The sequence below is a fragment of the Chiloscyllium punctatum genome, chromosome 29 (assembly GCF_047496795.1).
Source record: "Chiloscyllium punctatum isolate Juve2018m chromosome 29, sChiPun1.3, whole genome shotgun sequence".
Lineage (NCBI taxonomy): Eukaryota > Metazoa > Chordata > Chondrichthyes > Orectolobiformes > Hemiscylliidae > Chiloscyllium > Chiloscyllium punctatum.
In genome coordinates this window covers 61841593-61865028 of record NC_092767.1, presented here as the reverse complement: position 1 = coordinate 61865028, position 23436 = coordinate 61841593, and the positions used below count along the sequence as shown (strand labels likewise).

At 39.2% G+C, this 23436-nt stretch overlaps 1 protein-coding gene across 3 annotated transcripts in view; it reads left to right on the top strand.

Moving 5' to 3' along the window:
* Positions 1 to 23436, top strand: part of supt5h (SPT5 homolog, DSIF elongation factor subunit) — a 79117-nt gene that overhangs the window by 16118 nt on the left and 39563 nt on the right. For 2 of the 3 annotated variants that reach the window (XM_072549214.1, XM_072549215.1), the window contains exons 4-15: positions 1110 to 1175; positions 6328 to 6339; positions 11504 to 11573; positions 12139 to 12207; positions 13272 to 13337; positions 13460 to 13490; positions 15004 to 15072; positions 17167 to 17418; positions 17953 to 18042; positions 18626 to 18696; positions 21778 to 21883; positions 22906 to 22999. In XM_072549214.1, the coding sequence (XP_072405315.1) occupies positions 1110 to 1175; positions 6328 to 6339; positions 11504 to 11573; positions 12139 to 12207; positions 13272 to 13337; positions 13460 to 13490; positions 15004 to 15072; positions 17167 to 17418; positions 17953 to 18042; positions 18626 to 18696; positions 21778 to 21883; positions 22906 to 22999 (996 nt within the window). The remainder of the gene's footprint in view (positions 1 to 1109; positions 1176 to 6327; positions 6340 to 11503; positions 11574 to 12138; positions 12208 to 13271; positions 13338 to 13459; positions 13491 to 15003; positions 15073 to 17166; positions 17419 to 17952; positions 18043 to 18625; positions 18697 to 21777; positions 21884 to 22905; positions 23000 to 23436) is intronic. The other variant, XM_072549216.1, reaches the window with a different exon arrangement.

Sequence of the window (23436 nt, the reverse complement as noted above, 5' to 3'; positions counted from 1 at the left end):
TTGACATTATCGACACATTGCTGTGTGCAAGAAGTGAGTGCTTATTTGATTTTTGAAGTGGAAGAAAAATACTAATGGATGAGAAACTTATATTTTATTTCAATGAGCCAGTTTTATTCCTGTTTATGCTGACTTAAGACTTCACATTAATGGGTGCATGTATAATTACCATGGGAAGCAGGATATGCCCAACACTCTGTGAGCACTCAGGCGGTCAGCTTGGACTGTTTTGACTTCATACCTGTTGTGGTCTAACTGCCAGATGGAATTTAAAAGGTTTAGATACTTCATTGTCACCTTGTTTTTATATTAAGGTGGTGGCAAGTTAGCTCATGCTTGTTTACGGCAGCATTCAGATGACTGTGTGAAAACCAAGAGAATTGATGTTGTAATTTTTTTGTTCTTTTATAGCATGTGTGAAGCTGGTAAAACCAGTTTTTATTGTCCATATCTCCACAGATCAGTGACTTGTTAGGCCAGCTCGGACAATTAAGAATCAACCACATTATTTGGTGTCTGGATATTCTCGTCACTTTTAATTATAATAGACTTTTATTCTAAGTATCTTTTAATAATCTGAATTAAAATTCCCTCGTTACTATGGTTGAGTTTGACCTCCTGTCTCTGGATAACCAACCTAGGCCTTTGGATTATTAATGTGAACATACCCCTCTCTTATCCAATCTAGCAGTCTGACCAAACAAAAACCGAAAGTGTTAAAGTAAGTCAGCAGGAATGGTAGCATCTGTGGACAGAGAAACACAGCTAAACCTTTCAAATCCAAAGACTCTTCAGTTCTGAAAGAAGAGTCACATCAGACCTGCTGAGTTTTTCCAGCACTTTTGATTTTTATTACGGATTTCCAATGTCCGCCTTTGTATTGCAGTCTGTGCATCCTGGCAGATGTGATTTTTGTTTGGAAGTGATACAGATATTTGAAAGTTTAAAGTAATGCTGCTTAAAATGTTTTCTCCCTAGCAATTCATTTGGCGGTACCATTACCATGCTCATGAGAATTATTTCCAAATAAATAAATGCACTGCTTATTTGAACTTGAATGTTTGTTTAAAATATCAGAAAAATTGAAGTTTGCTCTTTCTTTTAAAAAGATGTGGACGATGAGTATGAAGATGAAGATCAGTGGGAGGATGGAGCTGAGGATATCCTTGATAAAGGTTTGTTTAGAGTTAACATTTACTTTGTTCACGGCAATCTAAAATATACATAGTGCAAACATCAAATTTGTCCTCTTTGCTGGTCTTTTGTGTCTTAGTCGAAAATTGTGACATTGGAAAAGCACAGCCGGCAGGCAGCATCTGAGGAGCTGGAGAATCGGCATTTGGGACATAAACCCTTCATCCCATTCCTGATGAAGAGCTTATGCCTGAAATATTGATTCTCCTTCTCCTTGGATGCTGCCTGACCTGCTGTGCTTTTCCAGCACCACACTTTTCGACTCTGTCCTCCAGCATCTGCAGTCTTCACTGTCCTCCCTGTTGTGTCTTAGATCAATGTAGATGATTTTATAAACAAACTATATGAAATAATTAGCCTTTGTATTCAGCTTTCATCTGTATGTTCTCATTACATGTAGTAACTGAAAAATGTAACAGTTGGTTATAATGCCTCCACTTCTGTTCAAAAATTAAAGGGCTCACAAGTTAGAAGCTAATTCAATTAAGATTGTTACTAGTATTCATGTTAGTAACTTACATAGGCGCATGTTACAACTATACAGCCAGAAGTGTTCATCAGAGCCTAGTTAATCACCTTGTTCATATCTACAATAACTCATTTACTGGTCCTGGATGAGGTTCAGCAGCCATGGTTTCAGATGTTAACCAGTTGCTTTCTACAAACATTATTTTAAAGACAAACTATTTTAAAGTTCATATGCCTATGCTTTTGTCTCTGTTTCTATCCCACATAGTTATTTTCTCCCTTTTGTTATCTACTGTTTGCCTTCACCCACATATTTTAATTTTTTACTTCCTTTTTCTTTAAGTCTCTCCATCATGTCCGCACCCTTTAATCACCTGTTTTCTCTAACATTTGTACTTTACCTAGAACCACTTTATTCCTAGAGTTAATGTAAAAGGTGACTGGGAGGGAAACTGCACCTGGCTGTAGGAGTGAACACATGGACTGAGCCAGGTAGCCTTTTTGACCCCATGTTCAATTTAAAAACATGGCATGGTTCTGTACCAATATGTCGAGGAGCTACTACAAACCTCACAGGCAAGAAGAAACGAGAATAGTAAATAAAACTGGGAAGTCTCAGAAGCTTAATTTGGGATCTTTTGTTTTGGATGAAACATTTAAGTGAGACCCTCTCCACTTGTTCAGGTGAATATAAAAGTGCAATGATATTTGGGTTATTTTCTAAAAGGATGTGATTAAATGAAAGGGATCTATCCCTCATGCTTATCTTTATAGAAAGCTACAAATCCAATTTTCTGTATATATGCACCACAGTAATCGGTTTGAGGTCACCAAGCAGGTAATCTAGTTGTAAGGATTGTGATTCAACAGTAATAAAACTGTTAAAAGATTTAATAACATAGGCTTCATCTCTGATCTTTCATGTTATTATGTGTTGTCAAATTACTGGTGTAATATATATGCTTAACTTTAGTGAATATATAAGAGGCACCTGAAATTAAGGGCACTAAAAGAAGTGTGTCACTTTTTCGCTTTCTAATACCTGTTAACCCATTTACCTGATGCATCCGTATTTGTCTCTAGATATGTTTCTAATGTAGCAATTTATTGTATCTTTGTATCTAAGACAGGACCTGGAATACCTGAAGCAATCTTCGATTAGAGACCATAATAGTTTTTTATTTTAAAAAAATTGAAAAAGCAATCTCTGCTGAACAAACTTATTCCAAGTGCCAAGAAACTTTCTCCAATATGGCCTATTCTACACAATATCTGTTACCATGTGTACTATGTTGTGATATTTCTCTGCTATGAATTCTATTCAGCTGAATATTTTAAATGTAATTACAAGCAGAAGGACCAACTGGCCTGTTTCTCACTTTATATGCAAATGCAGAAGATGCAAAATGTGCCGCTCATCAGTTGCATTGTTTTATTTGTATTTTCAGTTTAGTATGCTATGCTGTCTGCTTATGATTCTGCTTCCCCTATTACAGGTCAGAACAAACAGGTCATAGTATAACCCACACTTCCTTTAGCACCAGTTTAGTTTTGTGCCCCACTCAACTTCTCTGATCTTGGTTTCCTGCACTGTTAAAGTGAAGGTCAGTGTAAGCTCAGGAAGCAGCATCTTATCTTTCAACTGGGCCACTTACAGCCTTCTAAACTTCACCAGGAGTTCAGCTATTTCAAATGACCTCTGTCATTTTCAAAAGGACAAGTGCTGGATATTTTTTATTTACATCTTATTTTGTCCCGTATTTCTTGTCCCATTATCATTTTGCACCATCATTCCTTTTGTTATTTCACCTCTCCTGTTTTGCTCTTGCCTCCCGTCCCCCTTCCCCCTTCCCCTACTTTTATATTTACTTTAAATTAACCACAGACTCAAATCATTAATTTCATTTCTTCCTCCACAAATGCTACCTAACCTGATTATATCCATCCATTTTTATTTTTGCTGGATTTTCCTGTTTCCCATCTAGGGGTTCTAAAGCTGCATTGACCAGAATTGAGAGTTTGACCCTATGTGACCTTCTAGTTTAACTGATCTCATCCCAGGGCAACAGCCAGTGCTGCGGTTTGCCTTTGCGCTGAAGTTGGCTTACATAACAAAACTAGAGTTTCCATTATGGTCTGAAAATTTTTGACCGAAAATGTCTGAGCCGAATTTGTCATGTTTATTCAAACCTCTACCTGTATTCCAATTCTTACCAAGCCTCATTCACCCGTCATCAATATATTTCCTGACCTATACTGGCTCCAGTCAGGCAACTTAAAAGTTTTATTTAATGTTTCGGGTCCAGTGACCCTTCTCCAGAACTGATGGTAGCTGGGTAAAGATTGTTATTTATACAGAAGACAGAGTAGGTGGAGGGTTGAGAGTAAATGATAGGTGGGGATAGAGCCCAAAGGGAGAGAAAAACAGTGGGATAGACAAAGGAGTGGTTAAAGGTCAGTTTGGGAGAATGAATAAGTGCTAATGGGGGTGATTAGCAGCTGACAATGGGTTATGCATGGTAGCAGCTCAAGATCTAGTGTGTGGGGAGGTAGGAGGAAGGATGTGGCCTCAACCCGTAAAATTGGTGAACCTGATATTAAGTCTAGAAGGCTGCAGAGTCCCCAAGTGGAAAATGAAGTGCTGTTCTTTTAGCTTGCGCTCAGCTTCACTGGAGCACTGCAACAAACCTGAAACAGAGATGTTGGCCAGGGAACACGCTGGTGTGTTGAAATGGCTTGTCTCCCCGATCTCCACCCATGAGTTGTTGTCATCACATGGGCTGTCAGCTTTTAGTAGCCTCCAGTTGTAACTATTTATTATCCCAGGCTGATCTTTAATCACCCCTTGTCTATCCACCTATTTTCCTCTCTCTTTGAGCTTTATCTCCACCTATTATTGGGCTTTTAAGAAGAAAAGTCAAAAATGCAGAGAAACTAAAGCAAGAAAAAATTTTTGATTTGTTGTCACCCTTACTTCCTAATATGAGTATTTTTGAAAGTTATTTCGGCTACCATTTTTTGTTTTTTTCTAAATTACTACCTTTCCAATTTAAACTTGCGACAGTGAGGGATACCTACAATACATAACATCCACTCCTTCCACCACTGGCAGTCATTAGCACAGCGTGTACCATGTACAAGATGTACTGCAGAAATTCATCAAAGATCCTGAGACATCACCTTTCAAACCTACGACCACTTCCATCTAGAAGGGCAAGGATAGCAGAAACATAAGAACACCAACACCCTAAGATCCCCTCCAAGCCACTTACCATCCTGATTTGGAAATATATCATCTTTTCTTCAGTGTCACTGGGTCAGAATCCTGGAATTCCATCCCTAATGACACTCCAGGTGTACCTACAGCACATGGACTGCAGCAATTCAAGAAAACAGTTCACCATCACCACCCTCTTAAGGGCAGTTCAGGATGGGTAATAAATGCTGGCCTAACCAGCAATAGTCATGTCCCATGAATCAGTAATGAAAATGCTTGAAATATATTCAGACTGCTTTGATAAATGATTTCAGCTTCTTTTACTTCAAGCTGACCTGCATTACTGGAACTTTGGTTGTACAGTGGCATTATCTGCCAAGCACAAAGTGTAGTAATACGTACAGTCATCCTGTACATGGACTGTGCAGATACTTCGAATTGATAATGCTCAAGGTTATTGTTGGTATGCGTTTAAAAACGGCAACATATTCAGGTAATGCTCAAGTAAGGCCTGTCAGGTAATGGTGTCCAGTCTTCAGGGAGTTGTGATCACCTCAAGGTATCTACTGAATACTCAATGCAAAATATTTAAATTGGACCATTAAAACCTGTTTTAATATCTAAGACAGACTTATTATTTAGAGTTCATTTCTTAAGCTCAGACTTCAGTATTCTATTCTCTGTAAGTTAGCAATTTGGAATTAAGTTGGAGCAGACGCATGACGTGAGCTGTGGAGAGGTTACTGCTAATGGGTACAGTAAATAGATTTTTTTTAAAATCTTAGGAAAAAAGTGCTCTTCCTTCTGTCTGAAAGCCCTACAATGTTAACCTGATAGCCTCTATTATGTAAACCATTGCAATTGCTGTGTCAATCTGAGCACTTCATATTTGCAAAGGCAACAGATTTTTTGATAATGAGGTGTCCCTCGAATGCAGTTTTTGATGATTCTAGCAGTTGTGTTTCTATTTTTAAAAGTTCATGTTCACCAATTAACTGGTTATCACTGTGATTAACCTGTCAGCAAGACATAGGATTTGCACTTTCTTTCTACTACCACGGAATGTGCATTAACAGATAAATGAAATATCAGCTTTCTTCTCTGTATGTAAAGCATCAGCCATTGATGCATGTGGAGTAAGATACCAATCACCCGTGCTTGAAGAAATGAGTAGGGTTCATGTTTAAAAATCTAGTATGTTTTGTTTTAATCAGGCCTACTATACAGTATCTAGTATAAGGGTAATTTAGCATTTCAGTTTGAGTGCTCTCTCTTTGAAAACATGTCCATTTTGCCCTTCTGTGTTTCATTTCTGTTTTTAATGTACATCATACATTCCTGCTTATGTGCCATGTTTTAATTTTGTCCTTACATTTTTGTTCCCCGTTCACCATGTGATTGATTTTGGTGGTATTATTTGGCTGTTTACTGTGTTGCCTTCTGAACAGAAGAAATTGAAGGTACGTGCACAATTCTGCATATTGTTTGATGTTAATGCAAATTAGTCTATTGATTATAATTATTTGAGGCTTTGAAATTGCACCATGTGAATATTAACTACATTCCTCTGTTTTCCCTTGTAATTAATCAATTTGTGGAAACATTTCTATTAACCCTGAGGCTCATAATATCTGCAGTATGCTGAACATTTATTTGGGCCAACACCTGTTAAAGAACCATGCAAACTTGTGATGTTCCATCACTAATCTGAACATAGTGGAATTTCAAGGTCAAGTGTGCATACGTATTCTTCTTTGCAGTTGATTTCATTTAGGCTGTTATTTAAAATTATAAGATGTACCACATTGATCCATCTAATTATCCTTTGCTTTCCTGCAAGAACATTGTCGATCTCGTAATTTCATTTGCTTGGTGGCTGTTAAAGTAATAGTCCAGCTTTCACTACTACTTCATGAAATGCAACAATGCCGCTTTGTTGTTACATAGGACCTTAAAGTCATAAAGAGTCCCACTTCATAGAAGTCTTGTAACTCAAAATTTGATACCTAACCACAAACTGATATTAGGGAGGAGCCAAATGCTTTGTCAAGGAGGTGTGTCTTCATGAGCATCTTAAAAAGGATTTGTAGAGGGAATTCCAGAGCTTTAGAGCCTGGGCAGCTGAACATATGACCACTAATACCAGAAGGATGGGAATGGGGAATGCTCAAACTGCCTGAATCAAAGAAGTATGAACTTCTCTGATAGCTGTGGGGTTAGAGGAGATCATTGACAGAGAGAGAGGCTTTGGAAACATTTGAAAGCAAGAATGAGAGTTTTAATATTAATTTGTTCAGTTGATCAGAGAGCACCAGGGTGATAGGTGATATGAGCTTTGTGCAAGTACAAGGGAAAGCAGGTGATGGTATTATTGCTGGACTGTTAATCTAGGTAATGTTCTGGAGACCCAGGTTGGAATCCCGCCATGGTAGATGGTGGAATTTGACTTCAGTAACAATCTGACAGTGACTATCGTCGATTGTCAGAAAAACCTATCTGGTTCACTAATGTCCTTTAGTGAAAGAAACTGCTGACCTGGTCTGGCCTACATGTGACTCCAGACTCTGTAAAATAGTTAACTCTGAATGCTCTCTGAAATGGTGTAGCAAGCTATTCAGTTGTAACAATCACTAGAAAATCTAAAAAAAAAACTCAAACCAGGCAGACCACCTTGCACTGTCCTAGGCATTGGAAAGAACAACAGAAAAAACCATATCGACCCTGCAAAGTCTTCCTTTCTAATATTTTGGGTGTGGCTAGTATTAAAATTGGGAGTGCTGTCTCACAAACTAGTCAAGCAACAGCTCCAGATTCATACCTTGCAGACAATATCCCAGACGCTACCATCACTATCGCTAGATAGGTCCTGTCTCACCAGTGGGCCAGGCCCAGCAAAGGTGGCAGCATAGTGCTGTACCGTCAGGCGGAAGTTGCCCTTGGAGTTCTCAGCACTGGCTCCTGACACCAAGCTATCAGGTCAAACATGGACAAGGAAGCTTCCTGCTGATTACCATGTTGCATTCATCATTCATCCTTAGTTAATGAATCAGTACACCTTCATATTGAATACTACCTAGAGAAAGCATTGAGCTCTGCAGGGCACGAATGTTCTTTGACTGGATTTCACTGTCCACACGGAGTGATTTGACTACACTCAGCAGCTTTACTGATGGAATCTAAAGAGCATAGCTGGTAAACTGGGTCTTCTGCAGTAGGTGGTGATGGAAAAATATACTTTACTTCTCTTTACCAATCTGCCATCTGCAGATGCATCTGGCCATGACAGAGTTGGTAAGAGTGACTAGCACACAGTCCTATTGGAGTCAAAGTCCTGTGTTTAGATTGGTATTACGTTACATAATGTTGTGTGACACTATTACCATGCTAAGTGAGACAGACTTTGAATGGATCAAGCCACTGAAGACTGGGCATCCATGAGGCTGTGTGGACCATCAACAGCAGCAGAATCATTTTCCAACGCAATCTACAATCTCATGGCCTGGCGTAGCCCCAGCTCCACAATTACCGTCAAGCCAACGGATCAACTCTGGTTCAATGGAGAGTGCAAGAATGCATGCCTGGAGCTTGTACCAGGCATGCCATAAAGGTGAGGTGTCTGCCTGGAGGAGCCACCAAACAGGACTACTTGAGTTCCAAATGGCATAAGGAGCCGGTTATAGACAAAGCTAAGTGATTCCATAAACATTGAGTCAGGTCTAAGCTTTGCAATCCTGCCACATCAAGTGATGAATCATGGTGTGCAATTAAACAACTCACTTGAGAAAGAGGCTTTGCAAATACCCCCATCTCAATGATGAGGGAACCCAGCAGTTAGTGCTAAAGATAAGGCTGAAACACCTTTGTACTTCTGGTTGGAGATTGTTTTGAATTAAGGATGCATCTTGACTTCATCTAGAAGTTCCAAGCATCACAGATGTCAGTTTTCAGCCAACGTGATTCACTCTGTAATAGCAAGAAATGGTTGGAGGCATTAGATCGTGCAAAGGCTACAGGCCCTGTCCACCATCTACAAGGCATAAAACAGGAAGTGTGATAGAAAACTCTCCACTTGCCTGGATGAGTGCATCTTCAAAAACACTCAAATGACATGATCAGTGACACAACCTGCTTGAATGGTATTACATCCACATCCTCCACCACCAACCCTCAGTAGCAGCAGTATGTACTAACCATAAGGTACACTGCAGAAATTCATCAAAGCTCTTTGTACAATCCTTTCACACCCACAACACTTTCATTCAGAAGGACAAGGGCTGTAGATACTTGAGAAAACCACCACCTGCAAGTTTCCCTCCAAGCCACTTGCCATCCTGACTTGGAAATATATCCCACAGTGTCATGGGTTCAACATCCTGGAATTCTTTCCCTAACAATTTTGTTAGTCTCCATACAGCAGAGATTTCAGTGACTTAAGAAAGCAGCTCACCACCCCCTTCTCAAGGGCAACTATGGATGTGCAATAATAATGCTGATCCAGCTAGCAACACCCACATCCAATGTGTGAGTAAAAAAGAAGATAGACAACAGAGTTTTTGATAATCTCTAGTTTATGATGGGTAGAACAAAGGAGGACAATTGAGTATGTTCGAATATTAAATCTGGAGGTAATGAGGCAAGCATGAATTTAAGTAGAGCTGAATTGAGACAGTCAGTTGGTGTTACTGAGGTGGAAATGGGCAGCCTGAATCATGGTACGGATGTATGATCAACAGACCAGCTTGAGACCAGTATGACACCAAGGTTATAAGTAATTGTGTTGAAGCCCAGTTGGTTGGGGAGAGCTAGAGAGCTGGGTTTGTAGTGGGAACTGAAGACAGCAGAGGCGATTTAAATTTATTATTTCATTGGAGGAATATTCTGCTCATTTAGATCAGGTAACAATTTAGGGACAGTGGAGAAGTTGAAAGAATGATGGTCTGGTAGAAACTAGGTTTGGTCAACTTACATGAACAGTAACTCCATTTTTTCAGGTCATGAGTCAGACTGAGTAGGATTAGACACTATCATAGCAAGCATCTGAATCTTTAGTCTCCCCTGACATATCCACAGCTTTTTAAAGTGAACAGAATGCAATAGAAAGCAAACATGAGATGATATCTTGCAATAGGTCTTCTCTGTTATCTAGTGTAGTGTGTTTGTAGATGCTTCATGGATACAGCTTTCTATTCTTAATCCTCTTTACATCATTCACTCTTCACGTAGGTGTACAGCACGCTCCAAACTGTACTTTTGTTCGACTTTGCTTTTGTCTGTTTGAGAGCAGGCAAGGTTAGCTGTCTTTGTTTTGCTTTCTTCTCTCACTGAGACACTCAATATCACTAAGTTGACTCCATAATAGGAACTCCCACCATGGGGGACCCATGTGATCACTTGTTGCACTGCCCACATTTCTTTCACAGGATACTGCTACTTGCTGGTCAATTCACAAATAGCTGAACAGATAGAGATTTTTGTTACATCCACCTCAGTGTTAGAATCTAGCCTGTGGAAATATGTCACATTTGGAAATCTGGGTTCTTTTTGATTGGTATGGTGATAAAGGCATCTCGAGCTTCTTATTCAACTTTTCTCAGTTAAAACAACAGAGCATCTGATTTCATTGGTTGGGCATAGCTGTCAAGCCCATATCAAGCACGTTAATTGCTATAGCTGCAGGGTTGTTGATATTTAAATACGCTGGCGAGAAGGACAAAGTACTATCTCTCCTCAGTTTAATGTTGGACAGTTGACTAACTAGCAAATTCAAAAGACCAAGTCTTCTGACAGATTGCTTCCAAGTGTTCTCTGAAGAATGAGTTTGCATATGTTAGAAAATAGGGTTGAAGTTTCCAAGACTACCTATTAGGAGCAAATTAGTACAGATACTGGAATCTGAGTCAGAGTCATGGATGCTGTCTGACCCATATGATCTCCAGCATTTGTTGTCTTCAGTACCTATTACTGTGTATGTAGTACTTCCTGTAGGTGAGATATTTAATCTGTTATTGTTTGTATTGTTAAATAACTTCCAAGTGGGAATTGTAGTTTAGTCCATGCAACCACAGTGTAAATGTGTTGTGTTTCCACATAACGTGTACAAAGAAGTTTGAAGCTTTGGAGCTTGTGGAAGAGCTCAGTTAGTCAGCAACCATCAGCTTCAGCCAAAATCATGGGACAAAAATAATGAAAAACTCTAGTTGTCAACGGCAGTCAATTACATTACATTTCTACCATTTTAATTAAATCTTTTAAAGTTAGTAAGTTGCTTTTCTCTTGGATCCAATTTTAAAATGAAAATTTAGGGATGTGACTTCATTAGACTTTCCCAAATGTAATTTAGCATTGACACTTTGCTTCCATCTTGTCTAAAAATGCTTTGTAATTGACTAAGTGGTGAGACTCGTTCCTGGATTTTGTTTTGAGACTGAGTTTATATTTAGTCAATGGGGCGTCTTTGATACGTATACCTGTATAGACATTGAATTCTTGTGTTGATAAGGGAATTACAACTCGGAAAGGACAAAAGTTGAAAGTTTAGTCTTGTTGTAATATCTTAGTTGACAAGTAGGAGTTAATTTGTCTGCTGTTGCATTGTCTCTTCATATTCTTTCTTGTACTCTGTAGCCTCCAACATTGACAACTTGGTTCTTGATGAAGATCACTCCGGGGCAAGACGATTGCTGAACCATTGGAGGTAAACTCCACCTCCCCCACTCTTAAATTTGAGGGATATTATCTCTGATTATCCCCCTTACTTTTAGCCAAGTAAGTGTATAACCTAGGCTTCCAACAAAATTGGCCTGAGAATAATCCTCTTCGCTTTACTTTTGTTACCTTGTCTTAATGACTTAGGCAAGATGAAAATTATGTTCTCACATACAATGGATTATAAATTTTCATTGTTCAAATCCTTGTAGTGCAAAATTAACTGTGGGTCTGGAGTCACATATTGAACAGTAGATTTCCTCCTTGAAAGGGCATTAAAGAACCAGATGGACATTTAAAACAATTTAGTTATTTTGTGGTCAATTATTGGTGTTTTTTTTAAAATTCCAGATTTATTTAATTCAAATCCTCCAACTGTGGTGGTGGGATTGAATTAGTGTTTCTAGACCATCAGTCCAGACCTCTAGATTTACAGCCCAGTAACTTAACTGTTACATTGCTGTGTCTCTGAATATGTCAGATAATTGTATAATAAACTGTAAGTAATGGCACCTATTTGAATGATGCAGCTAATAATTCAATGCATCTTGCAGAGACAAAAGAGAAGAGGAACTTGGCGAATATTATATGAATAAATATGCCAAGCCAACTGCAGGAGATCAGTAAGTATTCTGTTTCTTTTTAAAAATTGTTAAATATTGTGATTCAAAACTCATTGTATGGCCAAACTTTAGGGTGGATATATAGGAGTTTTGCTACTCTTTTATTGATCTGTCAGGAAAAGGGGTTGATTTTTATATGTAATGGATCTGTTTGGTTCGTGAAGAATAGGAAGCTAGTATGAAATGTCGAGGATTGGGAGACCTGTTTGGCTGTACTATTGTGGTAGTTCCACATGGATTGTAGAAAAGATGACACAAATAACTTGTTTTTCTAAGCTTTGTTGAGTGATAACTAAACTATCACTCATTTGGAGGGACACTTGTGAACTATCCAGGATGAAACCAGAATGTCTAACACCCTCCCAATCAGGATTATGTATCAAGGTATTATTTTTTCTTTGAGGGAGTCGCTGTAATTGGCCTTGAGTGGGCTGGCTTACCTAGGCTATTGCAATTAAGAATCAGTTGTGTTGCTGTGGATCTGGAGTCACATAAGGCAGACCAGGTAAGGATGACAGATTTCCTTCCCTAGAGGGTATTAACATACCATATTGATTTTCACAACAGTCAATGTTTCTGTGGTCACTATTACTGGTGACAAGCTTTAGATTCCAGACTACTGAATTGAATTTAAAGTTCACCAGATTTGGGTCTATATCCCCAAAGTAATAGCCTGGTCCTCGAGATTGCTAGTCTGGTGACACTGCCCTCGCACTACTGGCTCCCCTTGCACAGAGCTCTTAATGTTATAAGTCTGACTGTATTTTTGTAGCTCCAGAGGTTTTCAGCTGATTGCCCTTTTGTACAATACCGGGCAATAGTGACCATAGACCAGGGTTGAAACTGGCCGACTGACAAGAATACAGAACTGTCATGTTTAATCATAGTCTGTTTTTTACATATTTAGGTATGAATGCATAGCTATGATATATTGTCTCAGCTGTTTTTGACTGGCCTTTCCTAGCTTACTCTGATCCCGTATCATGTGCCTGGGTGAGACCCACTTTGTCCAAGATGATATTCTGAGCAGTTTGGTTCCTGCTAACATCTTCCTCTTCTTTTAGTTTCTATGGTGCATCAGATGAACTCTCAGACGACATCACACAACAGCAGTTACTGCCTGGTGTAAAGTAAGTGATTCTTTGATTAATTGAACTTTACAAAACTTGAAATGAATATCATTATATTGACCAAAATCTGCATATGTTCTCTCAACTAATTCTGTTTTGTCTCTCTCCCTCTATTTGCACAGAGATCCTAACTTGTGGACTGTGAAATGTAAGGTATGGTTATTCCCATATGCAATCCTGTGCTTTATGCATTTCTGAATGGTATGAAAATAACATGCCAAATATATATAAAATACATATTGCAATATGTATTGTTGACAACAAAATTATATATATATATTGGAAACATGTGATTGCAGCTTTGTAATCAAACTATTGTTGTCATTCCAGGCTGTAGCACCATATAAGATAACATTTGCTGCAGATTTCAAATCTGCGAATTAATTTTCCCTTATGACCACAGCTCTTCCCTGCATTGTGATCCATCTGCCATCTTGTTGCCAGCTCACTTAATATCTCTTTGCAGGCTGTTTGTGTCCTCGCTGTTTGTTTAACATCTAGCTTTGTACATGGATACATTCCTCTCCGTCTCTTTATTTAAGGGATTAATGTTGAGTATAAATAAGCAAAACCCCAGCATAGATTCTTGTGGAACCCCACTAATGAGAGCCAACTTAAAAATGTCCCGTTTATCTCTATTGCTTAATCTACCTTGTTATACCCTTAAAAAGGCTGCAAATTCCTTCCAAATGTATGTTGGCAGAGAGTGACAACCTTGGGAGTCTGAATGAATTTAGCAACATTTTTCCTGAAGCCTATTCAGCCTCTTCTTATAATGCCAACCCTCCAATTCCAACAATATCCTGGTAAATCTTTTCTGAACCCTCTCCAATTTAACAATATCCTTCCTATAGCAGAGAGACCAGAACTATACACAGTATTCAAAGTAGCCTCACCAATGTCCTGTACAACTTCAATATGATATCCCAACTTCTGTACTCAATGGTCTGAGCAAAGAAAGTAGCCATTTTAAACGCCTTCCTAACCACCCTGTCTGCATGTGGTACAAATTTCAAAGAACTATGTACCTGAACCCCTAGGTCTTTCTGTTCAACAACGCTACTCTGGGCCCCTCATTAACTGTATAACTTTGTTCACCACAGAAGTGATCTGCACCTCGGGCACAGTCTTATTTTCTAGTGAGATTGATGGATACTATTTACCAGTTGAGTAGAGTGGCCCAACCGTGGATAATATGAATGTTACTGAGTTCAGTTGGCCATTCTTTAGCTTAACTTGTGTTTGTAATGGAATTTTATACCAAGGAAGAGAAAAGTCAAGTTACTGCTGTGGAAATCATCCACTTGAAACCATTTGAATAATTCCATAGTCAAAAGAACTTTGTCTGCCGTATCTGGAGATATGCCGTATTTGATTTAACAGCAAATGCAAAATACATATCATTTTTGTAGCTGAGCTTTTTTAACATATGTCAACATTGTAGTGTGTGACTTGGGATTCTGGAGAATTTAGAGAACTTGCATTTTCCAGGTTGTTCACATGTGAAGAAGCCCCATGTATTCACAAGCATATTCACATGCTGATTCCTGTTCGGTATTACATTAAAGCAGTTGCTGTTAGATCTTAAAAAAAATTGCTTTCATGTTCCATATTTCTAGTTAGTAAAACTTGGAATTGTCAGTTGATTTATCTTTCATTTTTCCAGATCGGTGAAGAACGAGCAACAGCTATTTCACTGATGAGGAAATTTGTCGCCTATCAGTTTACAGATTCAGTAGGTATCCTTATGGTTCTTAAATAGCAGCTTTAGATCTCTTTATTGGTGGAGCTAGCCAACAGGCACATGCAAGCATCCAATGCCGAGTTTTCCAGTACTGCAGTTGAGGATTTGACTGTTTCATGCTTTTCTTGCGTTTCCCTAAGATACATAGTGACTTATAATATGGCATTATCTCAGAGAATGATGAATTGTTGTGTTCCCAAGAATTGTAATTGTTATGCTATTCTCATTCCTTGTACAAGTCATTTCCAAGAAGATGAGTAGTTTGTGCCATCCCTCTCTGAAAAACACCCTGAAGTCAACAGCTGAAGAAACTGGATGTTCGCAAAGCCATGACACCATCCAGTATTGGAATAAAAACTGACTAACTACAGCTCTGGGCAATCTGTTTCCACATTGTGGAAAATTATGCAAGTATGTCCTATCCACCAAAAGCAGGACCAATCCAAACTGGTTACTTATTACCTGACTGATCTAGTCTCACTCATCAGTCAAGTGATGGCACAGGTAATCAACAGTGATATCAAGCAGTGCTTAAAGGCAATATCTTGCTCCCCAGTATTCATTTTGGTTTCCACTTGGCTTCTGACTTCATTACTGCTGAACTCAGCGAAGTGAGATTGACTGCTTTTGATATCAAGATATGTGACTGAGTGTGGCATCAAGAGAGTCTTTGCAAAACTGAAGATAGTGGGAACCCAGGAAAACCCTCTGCAGTGATTTATTGAGAGCCCAATCACCTTTGTCCTGGAACATTACAGCAAACATTCCTCAGGATATTTATTGATGACTGCACAATTTGCAAGTCCTCAGATACTGAAGCGATCCATATTTGTAAACAGAAAAACTTGGACAACATTCAGGCTTGGGCTAAGAAGTGCAAAACAGCATTTTTGTCATACAAATGCTTGGGAGTGACATTTCAAATGAGAGAGAATCTAACCATGTCCCCATGACATCCCATTGTATTAAGATTGCTAAATTCCCCGATATCAGTGTCCCAAGTGTTACCATCGACTTGAAGCTGAATTAGACCAGTCATATTAATACTATGGCTACAACAGCAGGACGACAAACTGAGAATTCTATAGTGAGTAAGTCACCAACTGTCCCCCCAAACTCTGTCCACCACTTACGAGTCAAAAGTCAGGAGCATGATAGAATACTCTCCAATTACCTGGAAGATTGCAGCTCTAACAGCACCTGAGAAGCTCAACATTATCTGGGGCTAAGTTTGATTGGCACCCCATCCACCATCATCAACACATTAGTGGAGAAGTAATGATGCATAGTGGCAGCAGTGTGCATTATCTACAAGATGCACTGCTACAACTCACCAAGGCACCTTGAACAGTACCCTCAAACCTGCAACCTTCTCCACCTAGCCGAGCAAGGGCAACAGATGTCTTGGAACATCACCACCTGCATGTTCCCATGCAAACCTGGTGCTGTGAGGCGGCAGTGCTAACCACTGAGCTACCGTGTCGCCTTGCAGGCCATTGAGGGTGTGGGGAACCTCCGGATAGGGTACTGGAACCAACAGATGGTTCCTATCAAGGAAATGACAGACGTGCTGAAGGTGCTAAAACACTGGCTGAGATCAATCAATTCAGTAAACAATAGAATGAACAGACTATCTTGCTTTTCTGGACCAAAGCCACATACAATAGGATGGGATGGGATTCCTTTGTATCTAAGGTGATGCCACCTGGGGTGACATCTGAATGCACGTGACAATAAAGGATATTCTAATTCTTTGTTAGCATTATACAAGCCATACAATTTAAGAAATCAGAAGTTTGATTTTTTGATTTTTTTTTTCCCTTTCTAAAGATGCTTGAGAAATGTATATTGCAGGAGTGAAAGACTATGTTCAGTCATTAACTTATTATTTGTCAGCACTGGAATTTTCACATTTTGTTGTCTTCAATCACGATTGCTTAAATCTTGTAGTAGTGAATAACTTGCAGTTTGGTGTTAGCATGCTGTTGATTTTGTGATGAATTTAGTATTTAGACTAAGTTTTTGTTTTGAGTAAAGTGCACATATTTTTCATTCTTTTTTTCTTTCATTTCTTTTTGCCTGTAGCCCATCCAGATCAAGTCTGTTGTTTCCCCTGAGCATGTGAAGGGGTACATTTATGTTGAGGCATACAAACAGACTCATGTCAAGCAGGCCATTGAGGGTGTGGGGAACCTCCGGATAGGGTACTGGAACCAACAGATGGTTCCTATCAAGGAAATGACAGACGTGCTGAAGGTGGTGAAGGAGGTGACCAACCTGAAACCGAAATCCTGGGTTCGTCTGAAAAGAGGTCTGTACAAGGATGACATTGCACAGGTAAAGCTTTCTATCTTTGTAGTCTGTGTAACGTAACAGACAGACAGTCTAATATAGATAGTGTTCCAATGCCAGTACCCTATTGACCGAGGGTTGTCCTAGATTTCAGACTTTGCTGGATTGTGGAGTACCTGTTACCTGGTGCTGGTTTGTGTTTAAATTGTACATTTCTAATGTAAGATCCAATTCCCCACTCCGTGAGCGAGGTGGCAGATGAAACGCACAGACTCGGGCAGTTGCTGAATTCAAACAATGGACAAAGTAAATTATGTAAATATTGGGCTGTGTATGGAGCGAAAACATATGGCTTTTGTTTTTTGACAATTTCTGTTTCCAGGTAGCTGCATTTGTGGTCTCGTATGTATTACAGCATTTTATGTTAGCATCACAAACATTATATTGTGCTGTAAAAATGGAAGAGCTTAGTCTGAAGCCATTCTGTTCCCTTTCGGCTGTGAGCATAAATATTAGTACTTGCTATGGTGCCCTGTCTCACCTATTGACTTTTTAAAATGTACTGATTGTTTTTTTCAGGTGGACTACGTTGAGCCAAGCCAGAACACCATTTCTCTGAAACTGATCCCAAGAATTGACCATGAGCGAATCAAAGCTCGGATGAGTTTGGTAAGAGTCCATCTTCAGTTACAAGTTGATATTCTGTATGAACCATAAACTGAGGCTGAATTTAATTGTGATGATGATGGATACATACTACCTCTTCATCTTCATTTTTGTGTGTTCTCTGCTGGAAGCAGGTCCAACTCACTGTGCTGCAGCCTCCACTGGGGTAGGGTAAAGTGGCAGGTCTCAAATCTACCAATTTGCTGTTTACCCTTTGCTGTTTACGTGAATCTGATCCACATAGCAGTCCATCAATAGGTCCCCCAAAGGAAGCTAGGTTCCTTTGGCAACATAAGCCTTTACACGTATGTTGTAACCTGGAGCTATGGATAATAATGGTATAAGCTCCAGTTGCTTTCTTTTTTGTGTCATTAGTATTATAAAAGAAATATCCTGTCCTGCATTTTATAAACAAAATAATTGCTAGGTAGGGAGAAAGTGTTGAACAAAGATTTTCTTCTTGCCTTGAACTAACTTAATCTTATTTGAACACTTAGCCCTGAAGAATTGTTGCTTACTGCTCTTGATTTCTCATTTTAATTTAATGCAATGAGCATCTGAATATTTTCAATGTTTTCACCCACAGAAAGACTGGTTTGCTAAAAGGAAGAGATTCAAGAGGCCACTTCAGCGATTGTTTGATGCAGAAAAAATCAGGTATTGATATGATGATGCTCTTTTAACATGGTTATGTTGTCCCTTGTTTTGTTTTCCCCAGAGAGGCCATAAAAGCAGATACTTTGAAAAATCTAAGTAGAATCCTTTAGGTATTCTGTGTTTTTAGGACCAGTTTGATTAAAGCTAACAGATACTGCCTCAGGCAGAAGGCCTTCAATTTTTAAAAATAGAACACTTGCACAATGAAAGGGGAGTGGCTCAGCTCAGCTGTTCTCTGGTGTGATTTGGTTTTGGCAATCAGTCAGGGTTGTGAAGTGCTGGACCCAAGGGGAGAAGGTCCATGCGGACCCTCTCTCTGTGACCTGTCTCCTCTAAGACCCTTTGTTTGATTTTACCTTTTGTGCCAGGGGATGTTCATAGGGATTATTGCAAATATTGGGAACAGCATGTTTAAATTGGTATCATCTGTTGGGTTTTCGAGTAGGTTACTCTATATCCTGTTTTCTGTTGTTTGTGTTTCATTTGGTAATCTTATAAATAAATTCTGTTTTGTTTAAAATGAAGTGCTTTGACCAGCTGTATCTCTTCTGGAATATCCATGTTACACCTGTTTAAAGCAACTAGCAAAGTTAGGGTCGGGACTACTTTATTGAAATGATTTGAAGGGGCCTGGCCTGGTCGAACACATTGATAGAGTATGTTGTTGATATTCTCTAATCAACCTGTTCAGAGATATTGTTACACACTTCTGGAGCAGGTAAGACTTGAAACCAGGTCTTCTGGCTCAGAGACAGGGGGTACTACCTGCCCAAGGGGAGAGGCATTATCAAAGAACTGGAATCAAGCCTTTTTCAGGACTAAAGTTTGGGAGTCTCAACTTTCAAGTGGTAAAGTTTTGTCAGTCCCTTCTGCAAATAGGAATTAACACTAGATCAGTTAATTTCAAATCTGAGATAGATTGATTGTTAGATAAAGAAATGGTATGGAGCAAAGTCACCTGTGTGGAGATCGGTTACAGATCAGCCACAATCTAATTGAATGCCAGGCCCATCTGAAGGGGCTAACTGACATTGACCCACACTGTTTTCCTGCTGGCATATGGTACTAGTTCCCTCACATTACAATATCATAATAATTATTTTGTGATTCCCATGTCTTTAGATAGCTGTAAATCCAAGCTCCAAAATGGATACCGTGAGAATTGGGGAATTATAAACTTGATCAGACCAATCTTTGACTTTTTTTTGTTTTAAAATTCTTTCATAGGGTGTGGGTGTGGGTGGTTAGGCCAGTGCTTATTGCTCTTGAGTGTGTTGTGAGCTGCATCCTTAAACTGCTGCAGTATTTTAGGTACATCCATAGTGCTGTTAGGGAGGTAGTGCTAGAGTTTTGATCGAGCAACACTAAAGGAATGATTGTATTGTTCTAAGTTAGGATGGTTGCTCCTTGAAGGCGAGCATGCAGGTTGTGGTGTTCCCAGGCATCTGTTACCTGTGTCTTTTGAGGTGGTAGAGCTCATGGGTTTGGAAGGTATGTTGAATGAGCCTGGGTGAGTTGCTGCAGTGCATCATGTAGTTGGTCCACATTGCTGTCATAGTGGTTGTAGATGGAGTCAATATTGAAGATGGTGGGATGCCAGTAAAGTGTGCTGCTTTGTGGATGATGTCAAGCTTCATGAGTATTGTTGGAGCTGAATTCATCCAAGCAGGTGGGGAGTATTTTCATCACCGCTGACTTGATCCTTGAGATGGTGGGTAGACTTTAGTGTGGCAGGTGTGGAATTACTAACCACAGAATTCCTAACTTTTGACCTTTTTTGTAACCACAATATATATATATTGCTAGTCCAATTCAATTGTTGGTGTTCTATATGAGAGAGAGAGAGAGAGAGAGAGAGAGATATGAACTGCTTCTATGAACTAACTTCTGACCTTATGATGGAGAAGAAGTCATTGATGAAGCTAATGAAGATGATTGGGCTTGGGATGCTACCCTGTGAAACTGCAGTAAGGTCATGGGATTGAGATGACTGGTTTCCTGAAACCACAGCCATTTTCCTTTGTGCTAAGTTTGATTCTAAACAGTGGAGAATTTTTCCCTAATTCCCATTGATGATAGTTTTGGTTCATCTCCTTGAGACCATACTCAATCAAGTGTTAACTCAATGTCAAGAATAGTTACTGTTCACTCACCTCCAGAATTCAACTCTTTTTGTACCAAAGATGTAATAGAGTCAGGAGTGGAATGAGTATGGTGGACATCAAACTGAACATCAGGGATCAGATTCTGTAGAAGTGTCACTGGACCTGAAATATGAACTCTGCTTTCTCTCCACAGATGTCACTAGACCTGCCGAGTTTCTCGAGCAATTTCTGTTTTTGTTTCAGATTTCCGGCATCTGCAGTTCTTTACTTTATATCAGTGATCAGGTTGTTGCTATTTAAGTGCTACTTGACACCACTGTTGATGACCCCTTCTAATACTTCAGTAATCAAAAAGTAGACAGGGATCAATTTGGATTTGTCCTGTTTCTTTTCAGTACGACCGACCTTGGCATTTTTCCAAGTTGTCAGGTAGATGTCCATGTTATAGTTGTACTGGAGTAGCTTGGCTGGGGGCACAAGTAGTTTTGAAACTTGCACCTTCAGTGCAGTCGCTGAATGTTGTCGAGGCCATTTGTCGTGTCCAATGTCTTTAGTCATTTTTTGTTATCAATCTGAATAAATAAAATTAGCTGGAGACTGGTGTCTGTGATACTGGAACCTCAGGAGGACACTGAGATAGATCACTAACTTGTGGCTGCAGATCAATGCTCAAGCTTCACCCTTTTCTTTTGCATTGTCATTTAGTGACGGGTCTTTATTTGCATTCTTGTTGGTTATTTGTTTAAAATGCCTGTTATCATGTCTGATAAAATGTAGTTATAGAGTCATAGATGTACAGCACACAACTCATCCATATCGCCAGATATCCTAGATAAATCTAGTCCCATTTGCCAGCTTTTGTTAATCTAAAGATCATAAAGAGCCTGAACACTATTTAGATTTTGCTGTCTTACCAACTTTATTGTATATTTGATGTCAAATTGACTTGTTTGAATTGAAATTGTACATTTCGTAGATCACTGGGTGGAGACGTTACCACAGATGGAGACTTTCTTATATTTGAGGGCAATCGCTACAGCAGGAAAGGATTCTTGTTCAAAAGTTTTGCAATGTCTGCAGTGGTAAGTAATGCATCCATTAGGATCTTTTGTGGCAGTGTGGTTTCGAATTATGTTTTTGAAGTGCTCATTCCAAAGTTTTCCAAGCCTCTTGATGACTTCTTGCTTTGCACATGTCGGGTGGGTGATTAATTGAGGTTACAACTTGACTGTTTCTGTGTTGATGCATGATTAACATCGTGTAATTGAAAAAGTGCATAAAGTTATAGTGTCTAAAACAAAAGCCACCTGGCACGAAGCAAGCTATTTTCCCAGTCTTTGATGGATGTTGCCACAGGAATGTCCTGTAAATATCATTATCCCTGCTGCATGCTATTGCAACATTTTCTTTGCCACATTTTTTTTACATATCTTCTGACGGACCATGAGCAACATGAGAGCTCTTTTAGTCTCTACGAAGTATTTAACAGTGATGTGATAGATAATATCCATCTCTCCCTCTACTTCCCTAACTCATTAACCCACCAGATCTCTCATCTACAGTTTGTGTACTCAAAGGTAAGTCTCATATGCCTGGTACATTTGGAGACTTGGGTGTATGTGGCCTGCATTTCTTTACCTTCATTCCACCTATCAGGAAAGGTTAGTTTTGAAAATCAGGTATAGAATTTAAACTGTCACCAGATAATAAAATGTCTCTGATGAAATTGATTGCATTCATTCTTGCAATATTATGTATTCGGTAAAATTCTGTGGTCTTAATAAAGTTTGTTCAAAATTTCAGTCATGGCATATTTGCTTTTTTAAACTTTAACCAGGGCGTTAGTTGGGTATGCTCCATCACTTTTGACCAATTCCTGTCTAATTTAGCTGCTAGGATATATGTGGGATGAATGTCTTTACCTTTGCATACTTAGAGTCTGTTAAGACCTTTTGCTTTGCTGTGACATTCTGGTTCAGATTTGAACCCAGAGTGTGGCTACTCCATGTGCGATCATGCACAAAGGCACCTTGAGCCTTCAGTCTTGTTTCTCCAATGGTTCATATTTCTTGGAATAACTGGAGTGACTCTTTGCATGTTATAGATTACTGAAGGAGTGAAGCCCACACTTTCTGAGCTTGAAAAATTTGAGGATCAACCAGAAGGCATTGACCTGGAGGTTGTGACCGAATCAACAGGTACTTGTTTTGTACATGAGAGAGAAATCAAAGCTGTTCTGTTCAGAGCTTTATGCTGACGTGTTTGAATTTCATTGCCTCCAAAGTGATTTCTGATTTGGCTTCCCCAGTGCTTATGATCATAAAGGGTCTTGAGGACATTTAGTTCCAATGGAAATGTACTATCCCAACTTGATAGTTGAAGAAGATGGGAAGGAATTCATAGGATGGGGAGAATCCAACTACAATCTCCATTTTTAAAAAACCTCCTTTTTATAAGTGCTTTAAAAGGTATATTGGTGCCCATATTTATTGCCCAGGAGATTAAAGAACATTTTTTAAACTGTCTATGGAAGTGTTCTTTATGTTGTGTTATTATGTGACCGTGTAACTGATAACCTTGACATTCCTTTCAGGCAGTGCCTGGAGGCTGAGTATGTAGTACCAATGGGAATAAT